We start from the raw sequence: 15,373 nt of genomic DNA, 5'->3' as shown, positions 1-15,373 counted from the left end.
GCCGTGCAACTGTTGCGCGGACACCCGCGCAAATTGCAAATTTTTGGCATTTTTTCGAAATTCACCAAAATCACTAGAAGACTTCTATATGCTTATTTTTAGGCCAACTTAGAGTTTAAAAACACCCAAAACTTCAAGCGGAGATTATTTATTCACAACGCATTTATTTAACATCTTTGCCAAGACATAGTCCCGCTTCCGTCAATCTTTGTAATTCAGGTTTTCCAATGTTATGTTATCAAATTCTCCCGTGTCAAAGCCTTCATAAAAAGGTTTCAAGCGGTGCCCATTCACTTTGAATATTTGATTTGTGTCTAAACTCTTAATTTCAACCGCACCATGATCAAACACTTTTATAACAATAAAAGGTCCGTGCCATCGAAATCGCAACTTTCCCGGGAATAGCTTTAAGCGTGAATGATAAAGAAGAACTTTTTGGCCCGGAATAAAATGCTTTCGAGTAATGTGCTTGTCATGAAACGCTTTTGTCTTGTCTTTGTAGATGCTTGCATTTGCATAAGACTTGTTCCTCAACTCCTCGATTTCTTGAAGTTGCATTTTTCGGTGCTTTCCACTTTCTTCAAGATTGAAATTGCACTTTTTAACCGCCCAATATGCCTTGTGTTCCAATTCCACCGGTAAATGACAAGACTTTCCATAGACGAGGCGGAATGGAGACATACCAATTGGAGTTTTGTAGAGGTCCCATACACCCACATTGCATCTTCTAACTTCAAGCTCCAATCTTTTCATGTAGTGTTGACCGTCTTCTCAAGAATTTGTTTGACTTCTCGATTTGACACTTCGGCTTGGCCATTTGTTTGTGGATGATAAGCGGTCGATATCCGGTGTGAGACACCATATCTCTTTGTCATGGCTTCCATAATTTTATTGCAAAAATGAGTGCCCCTATCACTCACCAAAGCAACTTCAAGAAGTCAAATACCATTTTAGAATCATCATGCCATGTTGCCTTTGCTTCCACCCACTTTGAGACGTAATCAACCGCCAAGAGTATATAAGTATATCCAAAAGAAACGGGGAATGGGCCCATGAAATCGATTCCCCATACATCAAAGATCTCACAAATGAGGATGGGGTTTTGAGTCATTTCATTCTTCATGGATATTGTTCCCATTCTTTGACATCTATCACAACTCTTGAAAAATATATAAGTATCTCTTGACATTGTGGGCCAAAAGAGTCTGCATTCGAGCACCTTTCGCATGGTTTTGTTTTGACCAAAATGTCCTCCGCATGCATACTCATGGCAAAACTTCAAGATGGATTCGAATTCATTTTGGTGAACACACCTCCGTATTAGTTGATCCGGACAATGTTTCCAAAGATAAGGATCGTCCCATATGTAGTATTTGGAATCACTCTTCAACTTGGCCTTTTGGTGCTTGGTAAACGTGTAGGGAATTTCTTTCATAACCAAGTAGTTGACAATATCTGCATACCATGGAATAGTGTTTGAAATGTAGAAGAGATGTTCATCCGGGAATTCATCTAGAATGGAAGAAGAGGAACTACCAATATGCAACCGGCTTAGATGATCCGCAACTAAGTTTTTGGCACCACTTTTGTCCTTTATCTCAAGATCGAATTCTTGTAAGAGAAGAATCCACCTAATCAACAGTGGCTTGGCATCTTTCTTGGTCATGACGTATTTCAAGGCGGCATGATCGGAGTACACAATTACTTTTGTCCCTAGAAGGTATTGCCGGAATTTCTCCAATGCGAAGACAATAGCTAGAAGTTCTTTCTCGGTGGTGGAATAGTTGGCTTGAGCATTATCCAAGGTTTTGGAGGCATAGTAGATGACATGTGATTCTTTGCCCTCCTTTTGACCTAAGACCGCTCCAATGGCAAAATTGCTCGCATCGCACATGATTTCAAACAGAATCTCCCAATTTGGAGGTTGGATTATAGGGGCGGAGGTGAGCAAGTATTTTAGTTTGTCAAAGGCTTCTTGGCATTCAACATTGAAGTCAAAGTCAACATCCTTTTGGAGAAGGAGGCACATCGGTCGCGTGATCTTCGAGAAATCTTTGATAAATCTTCTATAGAATTATGCATGGCCCAAGAAAGATCGCACTTCTCTAGCACATGTTGGGTAAGGAAGGGTTTGGATGACATCAATTTTGCCTTCAATCGATATGTATTGAATTCGAGAATGTAAGATGTCATGTTTCATTTATTATTAATAAAACATTATTATATGTAAAAAAAAAAATTTGGCTTTATCAACTTCAATTCCCTTTTTGGAGACAATATGACCCAAGATGATGCCTTGATTGACCATAAAGTGACACTTCTCAAAGTTTAACACTAACTTTTTCTCAATGCACCTTTTCAAAATCTTCTTAAGATTATCCAAGCATTCGTCAAACGAATTTCCATACACCGTGAAGTCGTCCATAAATACCTCAATTATATTCTCTACATACTTGGAAAAAAAATGCTCACCATGCATCTTTGGAATGTGGCAGGGGCATTGCATAATCCAAATGGCATCCGCTTGTAGGCAAACGTACCAAAGGGGCATGTGAAGGTCGTTTTGTCTTGATCTTCGGGTGCAACGGGTATTTGATGAAAACCCGAGTATCCATCGAGGCAACAATAATGCGATTTTCCCGCCAATCTCTCGTGCATTTGGTCAATGAAAGGAAGAGGGAAATGATCTTTTCGTGTGCCTGAATTTAACTAATGCATACCCTTCATCCATTTTGAACTTGAGTAGGTACCATTACGCCCTTTTATTCTCTACAACTGTGATTCCCGTTTTCTTGGGAACCACTTGGACCAGACTAACACATTTGGAGTCAGAAATCGGGTAAATCATGTCCGCATCAAGGAGTTTGATGATTTCTTTCTTAACAACTTCCATCATGGGAGGATTTAATCGTCTTTGAGCTTCTCTTCTAAGTTTACAATCATCTTCCATGAGGATCTTGTGAGTGCAAATATTAGGACTTATCCCCTTGATATCCGCTATCGTCCATCCCATTGCTTCTTTATGTTCCTTCAATACTTCAACGAATTGATTTTCTTCAAAGTCTTTCAATTGAGAGGAGATGATCACCGAAAGAGATTTGTCTTGACCTAGATAAACGTACTTCAAATGGCTAGGCAAAACTTTCAATTCAAGTGTGGGTGGTTGGATTATTGAAGGGGGCATCTTGTTTGGAGAATGAGATAAGGAAACTTGAGAAACATCCTTCTTTGTGGAATTGTGAACTTCTAAAATCTTCACAATCTCTTCAACTTCGGAGTCCAATGTGTACATATCCAATGTTTTCTTCAAACTTTCACAATCAAGACTCAAGTTGAGTACCATCTTCAAAATGTCTCCATATGATAACTCGAATAGTTGTTGGGTTATTGGTTCAATCACATCGACCCGATACAATGGAGAAATATTGCTAGGATACCTCATGGCTTCAAAGATGTTGAAGTGAATGGTCTCGCCATCGAACTCCATGGTGATCTTCCCATTATGAACATCAATAATCGTGTGAGCGGTATTCATGAAGGGTCTTCCAAGGAGAATCATAGATGACTTGGACGCAGTCTTCTCTTCAAGGCCAATGACATAGAAGTCTACGGGAAATACTAGTTGATTGACTTGCACTAGTACATCTTCTAACACGCCTCTTGGAAATACACTTGACTTGTCCGCTAATTGAATTATCACTTCGGTTGCTTCCAAAGGTCCAACATTGAGAGATTGAAAAACCGAGTAGGGCATCACATTTATTGAAGCTCCAAGATCTAGCATTGCACTTTCAACATGTAAATCACCAATTGTGCATGGAATAGCGAACATTCTCGGGTCCTTGCATTTGGGTGGTAACTTCTTTTGGATAACCGCGGACACATTTGCATTGACTTGAATCTTTTCATTCACCTTAAATGTCCTCTTATTGGTGCATAAATTCTTAAGGAATTTGGCATAGCGTGGTATTTGCTTAATTGCATCCAATAAGGGAATGTTGATTTGGACTTTGCGGAAGGTTTCAAGAAATTCCTTTTCATCCTCTTTTTTCTTCGATGAAGCCAAACGGGATGGGAATGGTGGTGGTATAACCAATGGCTTGACATTCTTGTTGGAAGAGTCGGGTTGATCAACGTTTGGCACAACCGGTTCCTTTGGAGGAGTTACAACTTTTGAAGGTTCCACTATAATAACTTCATCTTCGTCTTCTCTTGAGACTCTCTTAGGATTACTTTCTCCAAGTGTTTTCCCACTTCGCAAAGTTATTGCACTCACATTGGGGTTCTTCTCGGTTTGAGATGGAAGTTTACCCCTTTGTTCCATCTTGTTGAGAACGGTGGCCAAGTCTCCAAATTGTGCTTGAATGTTGGAGAAGGTGTTCTTGGTTTCTTGTAGAAATTGGGTTTGACTTTGAGCAAGAGAAGTAACAAGTTCTTGAAGGCTCATTTGATGGTTACCACTTGATTGGCCTTGTTGTGGAGGTTGTTGGTAGTTTGGAGGGTGAAAAGAAGGTTGTGGATATGGAGGTTTTTGAGAGGGGTATCGTGGATGTTGAGGTCTCATCAAAATATTTGGTGGGTTTTGCTTTGGTGGATATGGATTGTGTGGGTTGTTCCTCCAATTTGGGTTGAAATTGTTTTGAAATCCCATGGATCTTGGTTGACCTTGATATCCTCCCATTGAATTCACATCTTCCGGTTCGTTACTAAGTGAGGGACACTTATCCGTATAATGCCCCGTCATTGCACAAATGTCACACACCATCAATTGTTGACCACTTCCCACCACCATTTGACTTAGCACATTAGTCAAATCCAAGATCTTTGATTCCAAGTGTTGAGTGTTGCTAACTTCACCAACCACTTGTGGAGAATTTCTCTTCATTTCATTTCGGGTTCCAAAGTTTCGTTGATTTTGAGAAATGGTTCCAAAAAGGGATCTTATCTCTTGGGGTGTCTTGTTGAAGATGTCACCACCACTTGAAGCATCAATCATCCTCCTATCTTTGTCATTCATTCCCTCATTAAATTATTGAAGAAGTAGTTTTTCGGGAATGTTGTGTTGAGGGAAAATTGTACACAAGTTGCTGAATCGCTCCCAAAAATCATGAAAAGTCTCATTCTCCCCTTGACGAATCCCCAAAATGTCACTTCTTTGACTTGATATCCGGGAGGTAGGATAGAACTTGCTACTGAAGGCCTTGAGTAACTCTTCCCATGTGTGAATAAATCCCGGTGGCAAGTTGGATAACCATTCTCTAGCTTTATCTTCCAAGGTGAGTGGGAAGGCGGTTAGCTTGAAATCATCCAATGTCACATTTTTGGGCAACATGCTAACACATATCATGTGAAAGGACTTCAAATGCCTTTGAGGATCTTCTCTATCCAAACCATGGAACTTGGTAAGTTGATGTATTAAACTTGACTTCAATTCAATTCCCCAGCGGTTTGCGGGATAAAAAATACCAAGAGGTGTGTAAGTAACATCCGTCTCCGTCATTTGTCTAAGTGTCAACTCTTGAGGGGGATTGGGTGGGTTGGGGTGATTGGGATATTGTTGCATGTATGGGATATTGTTGGTAGGGTGGGTATTAGTGGTTCATTTGTGGTGGATAAGGTTGGTAGTTAGGGTATTGATGATAAGGGAGTTGTTGTGGTGGATACATTAGGGGTTGATGCATTGGAGGGTGTTGGTAATTAGGTGATTTGGGTAATGTACTTGTTTTTGAACTTGAAAGGCATTGTTTTGAGGTTGGTTGTTTTGGTGGAAGTTTTGGTTTTGTGGTTGGTAATTGGGTTGGTTTTGAGGATGGGCTTGATTCCAAGGTGGCATATCAATGAGAGGTTCTTGTTGTTGTTGTCTTGGTGGTTGGGGTGGGGTATTAGTGTCTTGATTGTTTGGGTTTGGGTTTGGGTTAGGATTGTGAGGTGGAGTGTGATTCATGGCTATGTAGTTTTCAAAAGGAATGTCTTCAAAGGATTGACCAACAATTGGAGAACTCAGTTCGGTGTCGGTATCACTTGAAGTATGAACTTGATCTTCTATGTTGATTAGTGGAGCTGATGAAGAAGCTTGAACAAGTTGTTGTTGCTTTTCTTGTTTTACTAACTTTTTCAACCTTTTTGCTTCTTTTTCAATTTCCGGATTGTGGAGTATTTCACCGGTTCTTGTAGACCTAGGCATAAACAATCAAATAACAATAACCAATTTCCCCGGCAACGGCGCCAAAACTTGATGGGATGTCAAGCCCACCAAGCAAATTACACACTTTGTTTGCAAATAAAACGTAATATAATGGTAAAAAGGGGTATCGATCCTCGGGGAAGTGGTTATATTCAATCACCAATGCAATCCAAAAGAACTAGTGTGATTAAACTAATTAGCTACAATTAGACTAAAAAAAGGGGGTGTTTGATTCCTTGAAAACTAAAAAAAACTTGAATAATTAAAAATCTTGCAATTAAGCAAGTTGATGAGATGCTCAAAGGTTGGGAATAATTGGTTAACTATGGTAATTCAACACAATGAACATTTATGTGTTTATCATTAGGATCTAATACAAAGCTTATCCTTCATCCCAAATTGGTTATGGCAATCATGAAGTATGAGATGCCAAGATTCCTCATAGGTAGTATGGAGGTTGGGGAAGCCCACAACACACCTTCTTAATTAAGATCAAGGGTCAATTGAAGCAATTGATCCCAAGAAATCAATTAGCCTTAAGAATGAAGGAATCCCCAATTCCTAGAGGATGTCAAATGCTTACACATCCATAAAGGAGTTATGATTCATAAGCTAGAGATGATTTCTACCATCATAAAGCTTTTGTTCAAGATAAATTCAATGATCCAATACAAAATCAAAGAAATAAATCAACAATTGTTCATTCAATTACTAAGCTCATGATCAAAGCATCAAATAAGCATAAGAATTGCAAACTAGAATCATAAACATGGAATAAATTGATAATCAACATAAATCCTTCAAAACCCACAAACATTCATTGGTTTTCAGCCAAAGTCAACCAAATAAGAGTATTAGCCACTCATGGCAACAAAGTAATAAGAATAATAATCTAATTGCATAAAGAAACTACCTAAGATTTGGAAAGATGAAAGGAAATGGTTTCTAGATCCCAAAATCGCCTCTTGCAGGTCTCCAATGGTGAAAAATCGTCAATGAGCCTCTAGATCTGATCACCCCAGAGTTATGGTGAGCCAAATGACCAAAATGCCCAAAACTGGGCAGTTGCGCGGGTACCCGTGCAGCTGAAATTCCACCCGCGCAAACGCTGCTGTGTTGCTATTGGCTCCTCATTCCTCCACTCCAGCCTTCCACTACCAAAGATTCCTTTGGTCCTGTAGCACCCGGTTCCTGGTACGTAAATGTTATTTGAGTATTTCCTTTCTTTTAGCCTTGGACTCGGCGAGTCATAGGTCCGACTCGCCGAGTGGATGCGGGACCCGGGACACGTTTAAGTTGGCGACTCAACGAGTCCATATCCTGGACTCGGCGAGTCATAGCTGTTGGATGAAACCCTAAGTTTCAGGGGTTTGCACCCTATTTAAAGGACTTATCAGCCCCAAGCCGGCCCCCATTGACCCTTAAAGCCCTGTATCTCTCGTTCTAAGCTATTCTTTGAGAGTTTGAGGTTAGTGTGTGTGTTTTTGAAGGTTTGGAAGGAGGAAGGAAGTAGATCCAGAAGAAGGGAAGTCATCCAGGCATTATTTGTGTTCTTCCAGCAGTTCCTTTGAGGTATAACCCGTTTTCCCCTTGATTATATGCTTAAAACTTCATTTGGGTCCTTCTTGGTCAAATCCCCAAGCTTGTATGTGCATTGTATGTCGTAATAAGATGCTTGGCCTCTGGATCTAGGCAAGATTGAGCTCCAGGAGCTCAGATCTGTTAGCTTTATGGCCCCATGTTGCTTGTTAGCCCTAGATCTACCCTTTTGAGACATTTTGAGCCCTAAAATCCATATTGGTGAATATCCACACGTAAAGTTGGAAACTTTACGTGTGATTCGTGTCCTAGAAGTCCAGATCTGTGAATGGCATGGACTGGAATCGAGCAAATCTGTGTATTTAGTGGATGCATGGCAACGACTCGGCGAGTCGTTCATATGACTCGGCGAGTCTGTTCGCGAGTCTCCGAGTTTGTCCCCTTTTCGTAGTGTCGAGTGAGCAGTGAGTCACGGGGTGTGACTCAGTGAGTCGGAAGCTTAACTCATCTATGGAGGTACTCGGCGAGTCAATGCCCTGACTCGGCGAGTTCAAGGCAATCTCCTTAGATCAAGAACAGACTCGGCGAGTTGTTCATACAACTCGGCGAGTCTCAGCATAAGTGTTCTTCGGATGAAGATGGACTCGACGAGTTGTTCATACAACTCGGCGAGTCTTAGCATCAGTGTTCATCGGATGAAGATGAACTCGACGAGTTGTTCATACAACTCGGCGAGTAGGATGAAGGACTTGAATATTGGTTAAGAAGGTAAACCCGTCGAGTCGTCGCCTAACTCGACGGGTAGGACCGGGATTCAGGGCAGTCGTCTGGATAGGGACTCGGCGAGTTGGAAAGCCAACTCGGCGAGTCGGGTCAACTGAAAGTTGACTCTGACTATGGCTTAGGGCATGGTCAGGGGTAAAATGGTCTTTTTACCCAAAGGTCAGTGCGCAGTGTTTGATTAGGTATATTGTGGGAATTGCAGCCGGAGGATTTCCGGAGCAGCAACGGTAGCAGCAGTAGGCAGTCAGTTCCCGATCAGATCAGCAGCTACTTCGAGGTGAGTTACCTTCCAGTAGCGGTGGGTCTAAGGCCACAACGCCGACCCACCAGTAGGAGACGTATGGTAGATGATTGTCTTTGTGATATCATCTAGGTTTACTACTACCTGATATGTTATATGCTAGCATGATACGTTGTATGTGATAGTAGTCGAGTTCGGTTGTTAGGACCGAAGGGTAGTCAGACACCCTAGATACGTCTGACAGTATATGATGATATGTTTGCATGCTGGCTTGTTATATTATATGCGATAGAGGTAGTATGAGGGGACCAGTCCCTGTGGTCGGTTGTTAGGACCGACGGGTAGTCAGCACCCCAGAATGGCTTGACATGGGTAGTCAGCACCCCAGAATGGCTTGACATGGGTAGTCAGCACCCCAAAATGGCTTGACACGGGTAGGACGGCACCCCAGAACGGCCGTACTGGGTAGTCAGGCACCCCAGAATAGTCTGGCAGTATGTATGTTACGTGTTTGTATGGTATGTGGTACGACGGGGGAACTCACTAAGCTTTGTGCTTACAGTCTTCAGTGTTGGTTTCAGGTACCTCCTCAGCTAGGGGAAAGGAGCCGGCGCGGTAGCAGCATGTCACACACACACTCTCCGGTTTCCGCATTTACGAGCTTCACTGGGATTTGTACTCTGATATTTTGATTGAATGTATGAATTGGCTTTTAGACATGGTTCACTTGTGTTATGATTTGATCAGACAATGTTTTTAGCTTTTAATATTTTCTAAAGTAATGTTTTTAAAACGAAATTTTTGGTCATGAAAATTGGGTCGTTACAGGTCCCCTCTATATCCATGTGATTTGAATTTAGCCAATCACCTTCTAGCTTCTAAAATGGATGCTCCAAGCCCAAATTAATAATCCATGATCCAACTTCACAAGCCCACTCCATCCAAGCCTTTATCTTTTTAAGCCCAAATCTCCATTGGTGGATCCGCCAAGCCCAATAATGCATCGGAAAGCCCACTAAGCCCAACTCCAGTCTAACCACAACTGCAATGAGCTCCAAAACCCTGCAAAATTCCTCATGCAACATAAAAAATACCCGGTACGATCCATACTAAAGAAAATAAAGAATATACAATGCAATACTAATAAAAAGAGCTAAAAAAATCTAAAATAAACTAGTAAAAATAAAGAAATAAAATAAGCTATCAGTACCAACGATGCATAATAACAAAAATTACATTTATCGGATAAGTTAAGGGGAAACACAGGCTACCCTGTCTCTTAGTTGGTTCCGCCCCTGATTCTCCAAGGTATCTCTGTGATCTTTATACAGATACAATGAATAAGAGGAAACGACATGTTGCGCCTTCTTTTATAGTTGTGACAAAATTGAAATACCGGTTGTGGTAGTATAAACCTGTGAGATTTCAGCCTTGAACCGACTAAAACGATTCTCATCATCGTCATGACCCGTTTTTATTTTACAGAAGGTCGCAATCTAGAGCACCAATCAGTTTCTCCCTTTTCCTTCTCTCTCATCTCGCCATAGAGGTAACGAGCGCAGCATAGCGAGCCCCCTAGCGAGTGCTAGGGAGCGGTCTTCTCCTTCCCTTAGTGAGCATAGCGAGTGCTTTGGCACCTCCCACTCCATTCAGCCTAAACAAGAGTGGGATGAGGTCAGATTGGTAAAATAAAATGAATAAATAATTAAAATTTTAAAAATAATAATAACAAAAAATACAAAATAATATTAACAATGAAAATAAAGTTAATTCATGTCCGACATAAAATGAATAAATAATTAGAATTCAGCCTAAACAAGAGTGGGATGAGGTCCGACATAAAGTTAATTCATGTCCGACATTCAGCCTAAACAAGAGTGGGATGAGGTCAGATTGGTAAAATAAAATGAATAAATAATTAAAATTTTAAAAATAATAATAACAAAAAATACAAAATAATATTAACAATGAAAATAAAGTTAATTCATGTCCGACATGGATGAAGTGTGCATCTTTAAAACTAAGAGGGTGTTTTGTTGTGCTTTTTAAATGACTTTTGGAACTTTTGTCTTTTCTAAAAAGTCAAAAGTTTAAGAAGTTGTTTGGTAATTTGAAAAGATCTTTTAAATTGTTTTTTTTTTTTTGAGAAAAAGAAAAAGAAGGGGGGTTAAAAAATCACGAATCTGTGACTTTTAGCAACTTTTGCCTTTTTTCCTTTGTCCTTTTAAAAATTTAAACAAACACATTTTAAAACTATTTTTTGAGGAAAAGACATAAATCAAAAAGTTCTTTTCTAAAAAGGACTTTGTAGATTAAAAAGTTATCCCAAACACCCCCTAAATGGGACAATCTCATAAAGGCGAAACATGAACGTTAGACCAAACAGTACGAGCTATACATATAATTTACTCATAATTTTAACTTTGTGATAACAAAATTATATAAACAAATACATTATTGAAGTTGCTCTAAATACCATATGAACTCGAGCATTTCAATTTTTTAAGACAAGTTTGTCAAAGTATTAGTAGGAAGGTCCTAGTTGATAGCTAAAAGTTAGTTTTTATTTATATTGAAGTCCTTTGACAAAAAAAGTTTTAAACTTTTAAAATTTTAAAATATATAAAATGACAAAACAAAAAAACTAATGATTTTTAGAAGTTATTTGAAGTGAATTTTGTATTAAATATTTTTTTGTTTAAAATATAAGTTTTTTTATTCCTATTATAAAGTTTTTTTATAATTCGGTTTTTTTAAGATAAGAACTAAAACCTCTTTTTTTTTAACGAACATGTTTGCATTGGTGGGCATTGGTGGGACCCTCTATAACCCGTGCTATCCCTCAATTTTTTTTTTTTTGGCGTAATTGAAATTTTCTAGCATAGTGCAATTTTTACGACTGCTACCTCTAAAATGATGTGTGGTATTCCTAACATTTTGTTATGGATACCTAAGACTTGTTTGGCATACATATCTGACATGTATTCTTACGGCCATTTTTAACATTCAATACCTATTTAAGTCTAAAGTACTTTTTTAGGGGTAAAATGTACTAGTTTTTATATATTAAATACATAAAATATAGATCCAGTTATCTATAATAAAAAAACCATATTTATAAGTATTAACATTACTTGTAATACAAATCCATTAATATTCCATATTATTTCAACCTTTAATGGTTTATCGATAGAATACATGAAACAAAACAAGTGATAGGCAGTCAAGGTACAACCAAGCCACTTGTTGTACGAACATACAGGCATGGAGGATTAAAAATTTGCCATCAACCCTTTTTATATTCATGATTCTAGATGTATAGCTCATGCTATAGATTTTTTAACAATATTATCGTTGTTTGAAGAGATGCACGTGAGATTGGATATGATTATTGATAAGGCATTGTTTTGGATTTTATAAATTAAATTATATATTTTTTTTTAATAAAAGACAATTTATCGTAACTTATAAAAAAGATAGAAGAAGAATGCTCTGATATCATCTTTTTTCATTATTTTAGTTATTGTCAGAAAACCAATTTACCATGAAATATTGTGAAATCAATAAAATAGTCACAAAACATAATGTAATTTATAATAACTCACATAATCAACATAAAAACAATCAAATTAATCAACATAAAAACAATCAAAGTGATGAAAACATATGGACTACGCACACTCGAGACCCACCAACTCCAATTACACAACTTCTTGATATGCTCAAGTCGGATTTGATCTCAACAACGATGAAAATAAACATAGGGCGTAGGGGGTCAAGTACCCCCTAATGGTTTAGATTTTTTTAAATAGATATAGATATTTTTTTCCTTTGAATTTGTTTCTTTGATATATATAGTGTCTCAACAAAATTTGGGTTAAGTTCTAAAAGGTTTTAAAGTGTAAGGGGCATCTTGAGCTCCAAACACACACAAACACTCTTTCACATACAATTCATCATCATCTTCAATTTGATCTTGTGTAGAAGGCATCTTGATCAGGATCGGCTTTATTAGTAGCTAAATAAGGATAGGGCTTAGGGCCCCCACTTCTAAGGGGCCCCATTTAACCTAAAAACTCAATGAATATCCATATCTGAATTTGAATCGCTGCATACAAGCCTCAAAAACTCTATACATCTCTTCTACAAGCGATGATTTTTCTTCTTCTCCATTATCGAAATCTTATTAACGATTCTAGGCTTCTTCTTCTCGATCCTTCACTCTGAACTGCTGAAATACATTACATTATGTTCTTCTTCTTCCTTATCCATTCTAGGCTTCTCCATAACTAATTACTCGATTGTTATAAAAAAATCTGATGATTCAAGTCTATCACAGAAACAACGATATGTGGACTTTTTTCACATTTTAGTTTTTATTTTTCCATCATTTATTTTTCCATTATCTAATCAGGGTTAATATTTAAAGTCGATTTAGGGTTAATACATTTTAGTTATTATTTTTTCAGTTATCTAATTTTTTAGTCCATTGTTCATTGATTACAACAAATTACTGTATAATTCTATTCTCAAATCCGTTTTCTCTATTTTCAGTTTTTATAATTTTCACAAAAACGGTATTTTTTCAAGCGAAAAAGAGAAAATATAAACAACAGGATGATATAATTGCAAAATCAGATCATTAAAAGATATGATTATCAAGCGAAAAAAGAGAACGAATATTAACGTTTTCTCTATTTTCAGTTTTTATTTTTTTCACTAAAACAGTATTGTTTTTTTCCGTTTTCCAAATTTGAGCTTCCCAGTTTCCATTATCTTCTATAGTTATATTCTCAAATATCAAATCTCAAGTCACTCAGTACATGCATAATAACATTAAGTATTAAGTATAGTAAATACCAAAGGGCCCCAAATTTTGGTTCGCTTAGAGCCTCCAAACAGGTTGAGCCGCCCCTGATCTTGATATATATTTTTTTAATGTTTTTCTATAGTTTAACAAATAGAATTTGATGTCGTGCTTATACTTTGAACGTGAACCTTGAACTCTTGAAGTGTTTCTTGAAAGAAACATTGTTTCTTGGGATGGTTTGATTTATGGGTATGTGAATAATAAGATTGTAAAGGATGCCCGATAAATGTATGTTTGACAAAATGTACGAGATAAATGTTTCAACATTTATTGAAAGATCTAAGTAGTTATATTAATTCAATTTATTATTTTTATTATATAGGTTTCATATGGAAATCAAGCTTGCTTTTTGTTTGTCTGGCTCATTTTGATCTAAAACATTACAAGATGTACACAATATATAATAATCTTTTATGTTGCTACAATATCAAACATACCTATATACTAGATGATAATTACGATTAGTTATATATTTTTTTTTATCTATTTTGGTCTTAGTTAATACAAGAGAACTAGAGAAGGATGAAGGTTTTCACATTGGCAATTGATGTTTTGAAACAACCCTTTAGATATGACAGTATATATAATCGTTTTTAGATATGTCTGTATGTATAACCGTTTTCTGATCCGTAAAAATTATTTACTTTATATTTTTTATGCCCTTAAAAATCTTCAATCCGTCACTAAAGACGAGCTTAAAGTAGAAGAAGTTACCCACCTGATAGATAGGGATAAGACAAAAGGAAAAGTTCTTCATTTAATTTATTGGGATCCATTTCCCGTGATCGATTAAAATATGAGGATGAAATTTCAGCTTTTTAATTTGAATTTTAACATGCGTTCGAACATGAAAAATTATGTAAGAAGGAAAAAAAAAACATATGAAGAAAAGCAACGGACAAAAAATTTAAATGTGTTGATAGCAAATACCGATCATCTATCGGTTATACATCTAATAATAGAAAAAGTTATCGTATCGGTTTTGTATTCTGAATTCTGATAATAGAAAATGGATGATGTCGTAGTTTCTTTGGATAAATAAATATCATGTATATAAACTTTTCCTCTTTTTAATGTAATAAAGCTTTAGAAAGAAAGTGACTTAAAGGTTTCCGAAGGGTCATTGACCAAAACTGTTTTGAGGCACGGGATACTTGAATCACTGAATCACCCACACACACTTGCCACTACTTTCTCTCTTTGTCGTTGGATCACTCTACCGTTGATTTGATTTTATTTGTTGCTCCTTCTGAAAATAAATGTCAGCTTTTTTATAAAAGCTACCATAACATTAAATAATATTTTATATAATTACTGTCGTTTCTTCAGTTTTGAAGTTAAGAATAAATGTTCAGATTTTAAAAATAGAAAGAATCATTCATCCTCTAAAAAAATTTATAAGTTTCACTACCCTTTTATTCATCTTATGCGTTTAATAACGAGGAGAAATTGCATGATTTTTGTAATACGTTAAGATAGAGAACGACTAGAAGAATATATATATATATATATATATATATATATATATATATATATATATATATATATATATATATATACTAGGTGTGAAACCCGTGTATTACATGGGTTGATTTAAAAAAAAAATTAAACATTAAAGTGTAAACGAAAAATATTTTTTAATGTATAACTTTAAATTAAGGAAGATACATATTTATTGCAATTTAATATATTATATATATCATATTTAATACTTTATGACTTTAATTTTAAAAATTGGAACAAACCAAAAATTGAC

The 15,373-nt window shown here is 36.9% G+C and overlaps 1 protein-coding gene across 1 annotated transcript; it reads right to left on the bottom strand.

Moving 5' to 3' along the window:
* Window positions 1–201: 201 nt before the first annotated feature.
* On the bottom strand, window positions 202–753 carry LOC145090106 (uncharacterized). The gene has a single exon (XM_079028449.1). The coding sequence runs from the start codon at window positions 751–753 to the stop codon at window positions 202–204; it is 552 nt and encodes a 183-aa protein (XP_078884575.1).
* Window positions 754–15,373: the final 14,620 nt, after the last annotated feature.

The sequence above is a fragment of the Lactuca serriola genome, chromosome 2, assembly GCF_051521515.1.
Source record: "Lactuca serriola cultivar US96UC23 chromosome 2, Lser_US96UC23_V15, whole genome shotgun sequence".
Taxonomy (NCBI): domain Eukaryota; kingdom Viridiplantae; phylum Streptophyta; class Magnoliopsida; order Asterales; family Asteraceae; genus Lactuca; species Lactuca serriola.
This window is presented reverse-complemented; position numbering and strand designations above follow the sequence as displayed.

Excerpts from the sequence above, each read along its gene's own strand:
- LOC145090106 (XM_079028449.1), bottom strand. The coding sequence starts at position 753 with ATGAAAAGATTGGAGCTTGAAGTTAGAAGATGCAATGTGGGTGTATGG.